The following is a 7919-nucleotide window of genomic DNA, read 5'->3' as shown; positions in this document are numbered from 1 at the left end:
AAATCCTAGAGAGTCAACTGCCAAAAATATTTTATATCTTTGTCCCCATCAAAAATAGATCTGCCACGTAAGCCAGCTAGCAGATTTACATTTTGATTAATTGGAGCAGTGGGTGCGGGCAGAGGGGCTGAAGAAGTCTTCATAGCCCAAGATACAAAACTACTAATCATAAGTGTTTGTGGTTGCAATAAAGAGGTGTGGGGGAATCTTATCTCCTATTTTCAATCTTATGGCAAGAAAAAATTAACCTGTCAGGAAGCAGATGTCTACATTTTCCAGGTCATTTATATATAGCTAATTCACATAGCTTTGTATAATTTCCTGAGTAATTACCTCACCATTAATATCTTCATAATCTTAATAATCAGTACAACCTAGCCTTCTTTTTCTATCTTAATTGGTCCTTGGTTAAATCCCACTAATGGGAAGATAAGTGAAAATAGGAAGAATCAGATAGGCAAACAGATTTGGAAAGATTGAAATAAATGGAAAACTACAAAAACATTCAGAGAAAATTTATTGGATGGAAGCAAAGAGAGTAAAAGTAGATGTTAGTTTATTTATGGATATTCCCAAGATACTTATTGATCATCTAGTGTAAAACTAATACTCTATTAGATGCTTTTATTTCACCTTTTAGCAATTAATGATCATCTGTAATTCACTGTTAAGCCAAATTTTTCAAAGTGAAAATTCATCGTTTATAAAGGAAAAGTAAATGAATACTTCTATATTCACAAGATTTTATTATGAAAGTCCAAAATCATGAGACATAAAAACTTAAAGGGTATTGCTCACCCAAAATATTTAAAATTGTAGAAAAGAAACACTGTGTGTTTAGAACACTAAACCAACGTGCTTAGAACAACTTTAAGAAGCAGCTATAGATGTAACATATATTCAACTTAAATTTTGACTTGATATCATACTATACCATAGCCTTATTATTGTCAATTAATATATTTCAGATGTTATGTAAATTTTGTATAATTAATGGATTATGTTTTCCCCACAAATCTCTTAGTAGCAGAAAAAAAATCAATTTGTTTTTGCTTATTTTTTGGTTGGCTTTGCACAATATGAATGAAATTTCTTAACCCTGTCACAAGCTCTCTTAGGTACATTTTTGGTGTGAATAATAATTATTTTATTTATTTCCCACCTTGGTTATTGTTCAGAAGTCTCCCTGATGTGCAAAATCATCTTTTATTAAGATATAGCAGCAGCTATTTTGAATGACTGGTAAGAATCACTGCCTATGGGAGTGACAATTTGCTATAGCAATACTGACCATATCCTATGGCAATATATTTGATATTCCAATAAGTGAATAGGACATGAAATTTTAGTAACATACAAAAGATGAAATGCCTCAGAATTGTAGACTTGTAATTATAATCCTTTGTGCTACCGTTATGAAACATTTTGTGAACCAACACCAAAGATTCTTTTTAAAAGAAATATTCAATTCTGTTCCTTTAGTTATTTGTCTTTTAACTCTGTACACACACACATATACACAAACAAGTATAACAAACTAGAAAATGTAAAAGGGCATAAATGGGCATATTGAATGACCATAGACAATTAAAACTATAATAGATGTTAAACATTTAGTTATAGATCTAAGACATTTTGTTGTTGTTGTAAACTATGTTTGAAATGTGTGTTAATATTGCCAGTAGCACAGTCTAGCCAAATAAAGTTTTATGGAGGTAAAAACCATATATTTTAAATAAATTCTTTTATTCTGTCTGTCCTATATGGATCCAGGAGTGGCAAAACTTTACCCTTTGCCTTGTCTAAGAATTTGGAGAATCATCTAGGCTACTTTAGTGTTGTTGGATTCACTGATTCTGTGCTATAAGTTGTGGGTACATAAATATAATGTAATGTGAATGATGCCAATTCAAAATTTTAATCAGAAGAAATTTTTACTATTGTTCAATTTCTCTTCAACAGGTACCACCACAATTGAAAAGTATGACCTCAGGACCAACAATTGGCTACATATTGGCACCATGAATGGCCGTAGACTTCAGTTTGGTGTTGCAGTTATCAATAATAAGCTCTATGTTGTGGGAGGAAGAGATGGTTTAAAAACATTGAATACTGTAGAATGTTTTAATCCAGTTGGCAAAGTCTGGTCTGTAATGCCACCCATGTCAACACATAGACACGGCTTAGGTAAGAGCCTATTTTTTTTTTTTTTTTTTTTACCTTCTAAAGAATGTGTAACTAAGAGGGTTAGTAACTTTTGGAAGGGATACATTATTAAGAAACATAGAAGTAAAATCTGAATTTTCCTCAAAGCTCAAGTTAGTGCAGTAGGCTCCACCTTCCTGCATGGGCACACACTCTCATGGATCACACGAGAGCCACCTGATGTCACTAATGCCTGCTGACCATAGCTGCACCAGCTCCCCTTTAACTTCTTTTTTCACTTTTTCCTTTTATTTTTTCTCCTTTTTCACATGTTTATTTTCACCACTCCTCCTCTTCTTTTATTTTCACTCATCTTTCTTATCATTCTTCCTTTTTCTTTGGTTTACTTTCCCCATCCAACAGGAGTAACATATTAATTCTCCACTAGCCAGCCATACCTACTACTTCTACCATCTACCACCTATCACAACCAGCGAGTGGCACCATCCATTCCTGCACCACTGGCTGAATGACAGAGAGTGGAGAAAACCTGCTGATCCCATCCACAGTTCATCATGACCAACAAAAAATGACCTTTTCCTTTAGTCACAATTACCCCATCCACCCAAAATAGGTGGGAGCTGGCAAACTAGCAAACAAAGAAGCATGCCTGCCTCACATGCCCGCATGTATCAAACCAAAGCAAAACAAAAAATTAAGGTGAAACAAACTAAACCATAATCAACACATTAAAAAAAAACCTCCAAAATATCTTTGAGAAAATAAGCTATTTTAAATCAAAGAAACAGAACAAGGGAGCATAAGCAAATGACCAAAAATAAATAAATAAATAGGAAACCTCCCTGAAAAAGAACAGGCAATATAACTACCTGACTAGCAATTCAATAAATATACACATAGGGTCATCTAAGAGCTCTGGTAGCATAGTACCTAAGGCACATGACTGTTAACCAGAAGGCTGGCTGTTCAAACCCACCAGCCACTTCTCGGAAGGAAGGTTGGGCAATCTACTGCCATAGTGATACTTCCTTGGAAACCCAAGCAGGGGTCGCTATGAGTCAGTATGACTCGATGGCACACAACAACAACAGGAGCTTAAAAAGAAAAAAAAATCCAAATCAAGGAAAATATGGACAATGGCCCAGAAGAATCCAGGAAAACAATACCAGAGCAAAATTACAAAATAAATAGGGAGTTATAAATGATACATAAACAGCAGTACAGCAATAGAAATCCAGAAGATGAACACTAGTATTATGAAAATAGATAACACATTGGAAGGGCAAAATAAAAGAATCAAATTTATTGAAGAATAGATCGACCAACTAAAAAACAAATACCTTGACACAAGTTTGAATGAAGGAAAATCAAGAAAAAAGAAGGAAGAAAAGTGAAGAAAGCTTAAGAATTATATGGGATAACATCAAAAGGAAAATTTTACCTGTAATTAGAATTCTAGAGTAAAAGGAGGCAAAAAAAGAGAAAATTGTGAAAGACTTGCTAGCAGAATATTTCCCTAATATCATGAAAGACAGAAAGATATCCATCCAAGAATCTTAATTAACCTGTACAGGATAGACTCCAAAAGAACTGCACCAAGATATACCATAATCAAACTTTCCATAACCGAAGACAAGAATCTTGAGAACAACTTGGGAAAAACGAAATGTTACCTACAAAGGGAAACCACTAAGACTGAGCTCTGATGTCTAAGCAAAAACTATGCAGATAGAAGGAAATGTGATGACATATATATACAAACTTGAAAGAAAAAAAAAAATTGCCAACCGACAATTATACATCCAGCAAAACAATCCCTCAAATATGATTCCAAAATTTGAATAATAGCCAGATAAAGAGAAATCAAGGGAATTTGTAAAACCAGACCAATTTTACAAGAAATGCTAGCTGACAGAGAACCATCAATGACAGACAATAACCTAAGATTAAGACACATGGCAACATCACCTGGGAACCAATTCATAACATAAATTGTCAAATGAAAATATTCTTGCAAAACTGAAAATGAAGAGCCAGAGGAGTTAGTCTGTATATGACAATAACTACAAAATAAAAAAGGAGAACAAATGGTATGATTAAAGGACTTTCAAATGGAGAAGAAGTCAGGAAATTATCAAGATAGAACAGAGTATTTCAAAGATAAGAAAATAAAAAAATAATAATTACAGAGTAACCACAAAGAAAATTAACAAACCTTCTAACTAAAATAAGAAAACCGTAAGGACTTAGTAAACACCAAATCAACAGAAATGAAGAAAATGAAAATATGAGAACAAAATGAACTCAGCACAGAAAAATATTTGGAACAAAGAAACAATTGACACCACAATAAAAAACACAAGAATGACAGCAATAAATTCCTACCTATCATTAGATATACTGAATGTGAATGGATTAAATGCTTCAGTCAAAAGAAAGAGAGTGGCAGAATGGATAAGAAAACAGCACTAATATGCTGCCTATAAGATCTTCATCTTAGACACAACGAGAAAAATGCATTAAAAATAAATGATGGAAAAATATATCAAGCTACTGGCAACCAAAATAATTCAGCACTGGCAATATTAATTTCTGATAAAATAGATTTAAAGGCAAAAACAAATGTAAGGAAAAGGAAAGGCATTATATAATGATGAAAGAATCCATCCAGCAAAAAGCATAGCTATAATAAATGCTTAGGCACCCAATGAAGATCTCCAAAATATATAAAGCAAACATGAACAGAATTGAAAAGACAAATAGACATCTCCACAATAGTAGTAGGAGACTTTAACACACTACTTTTAATGAAGGACAGAACAGCTAGAAAGAAACTCACCAAAGATACAGAAGATCTCAAAAACACAGTCAACCAAATTGACCTAATAGACACAGAACATTCCACCCAACAAAAACTCAGTACACATTCTTTACCAGGGCACATGGATCATTCTCCAGAATAAATCATACATTAGGCCACAATGCAAGCCTTAATAAATTGAAAAACACTGAAATACTATAAAGTATCTTCTAGGATCACAATGCTATAAAATTAGAAATCAACAATAGGAAGAGAGTGGGGAAAATAAAATACATGAAAACAAAATAACTGCTTAAAAACTACTGGATAATAAAACAAAATATGGGGGAAAATTCCTAGAAGCAAACTAAAATGAAAATACAACATATTAAAACCTATGGGACACAACAAAAGCAGTACTCTGAGGTCAATTAATTTTATTTTATTCTTTTATTGTGCTTTGGGTGCAAATTTACGGAGCACATTTTCTTTTATATTCAGCATTTCGTGAACATTAATTGTTACTCCCCAATTACCATCCCCAACTCTAACCCACTCTCCTCCTCTCTCTGACCTGTGACCCCCGCATCCCTGTTCCCTTCTTGGTTATGTACTCCTGTCTGTCCAGCTTTCCCACCATGTGAATGTTGCCCCTCTAGTGCCCCATAGCAGATTGCTCCAAGCAGTGTATTTCTGTATAGTAGGTGGGTGCATCGCCCTAGGTTGAGTGCTCTGCATGTAAGTCTTACTATTGTTGGGCTGAGAGCCAGACCTTGGGAGTGAGTCTTATCCCAGGCTTGAAGTGTATCCCAGGACCATAGTCTTGGGGGTCCCACCAGACTCCATCAAACCAATAATTCTGGTTGTTTTTATATTTTTACGTTTTGTTCCACATTTTTCTTCCCGCTCTATCCAGGATCTCCAGTTTTGATCCCTGCCTGAGTGGTTGGCATTGGTAGCCAGGCATCATCTAGTTCCTTCTGGTCTCAAGGTCCATCATATCCTAGAGCTGATTGTTTCCAAAGGCCCTTGGTTTCTTCATTCTTTTTTGCTTCAGATGAGAGGAGACCATTAGCTGCATCTTATATGGCTGCTCGAAAGCTTTTAAGACCCTAGTCACTATGCATTGAAGTAGATTATGGAACAAGATTTTTATGTATTATGTTGTGCCCATTGAGCCTGGTGTCCCCTAGTACTGTGGTCCTGAGTTGGCAGACCCAGTGGTACTCTTTCCCAAGGTGTTTGGCTGTCCCTGAGGGATTACTCCATCTCTCTCTTCTGTTGCTTCTGTAATGATTGTGATTGTTTTGTATCACTAATATCTGTGCAAGATTATCCTTAGCTGAATGTATCATTGTTGTTGTTGTTGTTATGTGCCATCAAGTCAGACCAGACTCATAATGACCCATCCTTTGGTTTCTGAGGCTGAATCCCTATGGAAGTAGATTGCCCAACCTTCCTTCCGAGGAGTGGCTGGTGGGTTCTATCATTGGTCTAGAGTATATTCCTGTTCATTGACACTCATGTGATCTTCTCAGTTGTTTATGCATTTATCTGTAGTGTGGTGTTTGGTGTTAATGGTAATGCAGTATTGTGCATATACTGTGATTAGCCGCTGTCATCTATATCTTATGTACGCAATTCAGTGGCCTCCCTTTCCCCCATGTTATCCTACTGGTCACAAAATCATTCTACACCATCCTTCCCCATACCCAACTCAGCATGTGGCCCCCAACTAGTCTGAAAATTTCCCCTGTCCTTCCCTCCCATCCCCAGTAACCTACAAAGTGAGTTCTCTTCCCTAAGCAAACCCTTCCTTGACTTTTTACAGTAATGGGCTCATACAATATCTGTCCTTCTGCAATGAACTTATTTCACTCAGCATAATGTCCTCCAGATTCATCTATGTGGGGAGATGGTTCGCATATTCTGCATTGTTCTTTAATGTAGAATAGTATTCCGTTGTGTGAATGCACCATAATTTGGTTATCCATTCATTTGCTGATGGGCATTTAAGTTGTTTCCATCTCTTTGCTATGGTGAATTGTACTGTGATGAATATGGGTGTGCATATGTCTGTTAGTGTTCTGTCTCTCACCTCAGGATATATTCCTAGTAATGGAATTGCTGGTTCAAATGGTATTTCTATTTTCAGTTTTGTAAGGAAACACCATACCATTTTCTACAATGGCTGTACTATTTTACAGTCCCATGAACAGTGTATGAGAGTTCCAATCTTTCCACAACCTCACCAGCATTTGTTATTTTCTGTCCTGTTGAACTTTGTTATTATTGCTGGGGTGAGATTATATGTCATCATTGTTTGGGTTTGCATCTCTCTAGTGGCTAATGATCATGAGCAATTCTTCATGTGTTTGTTGGCTGCCAGAATGTCATCTTTAGTGGAGTGTCTGTTCATGCCACTTGCCCATTTTTGAATTGGATTGTTTGATTTTTGGTGTTGAGGAGTTGAAATTTTCTATACATTTTGGAGATAAGCCCTTTTCAGTTATGTCATAGGCAAATATTTTCTCTCAATCTATAGGTTCTATTTTTACCCTTTTGGAGAAGTCTTTTGATGCACATAAGAATTTAATTTTTAAAAAGTCCCAGTCATCTAGCTTCTCTTCCACCTCCTGCACATTCTGGTTATGCTTGATAGTCTATTTATGCCATAAATTAGGCCCCCTAGATTTGGCCGTATTTTATCTTTGATGAGCTTTATAGTTTTGGGTTTTATATTTAAGTCTTTGATCCAACTTTAGTTTGATTTTGTATATGGGGTGAATTATGGGTCTTGTTTCATTTTTCTGCAAGTGGATATCCAGTTTTGCCATCCATTTTTTAAAGGGGAGCTCTGGTAACGTAGTGCCTAAGGCACTTGACTGCTAACCAGAAGGCTGGCAGTTCAAACCGATCAGCCACTCCTTGGAAGGAAGATGGGGCAATCTAC

The 7919-nt window shown here is 35.7% G+C and overlaps 1 protein-coding gene across 1 annotated transcript in view; it reads left to right on the top strand.

Moving 5' to 3' along the window:
* The window catches only part of LOC103209672 (kelch-like protein 4), a 145028-nt gene that overhangs the window by 116950 nt on the left and 20159 nt on the right, over positions 1–7919 (top strand). The window contains exon 9 of the mRNA XM_042782920.1: positions 1963–2187. Coding sequence (XP_042638854.1) covers positions 1963–2187 — 225 coding nt within the window. The remainder of the gene's footprint in view (positions 1–1962; positions 2188–7919) is intronic.

Source organism: Orycteropus afer, unplaced genomic scaffold (genome assembly GCF_000298275.1).
Source record: "Orycteropus afer afer isolate SDZICR_OR568_19922 unplaced genomic scaffold, OryAfe1.0 scaffold00511, whole genome shotgun sequence".
In the NCBI taxonomy this organism is placed as follows: domain Eukaryota; kingdom Metazoa; phylum Chordata; class Mammalia; order Tubulidentata; family Orycteropodidae; genus Orycteropus; species Orycteropus afer.
The sequence above is the reverse complement of the archived record's forward strand: the minus strand, read 5'-3'. Positions and strand labels throughout refer to the sequence as shown.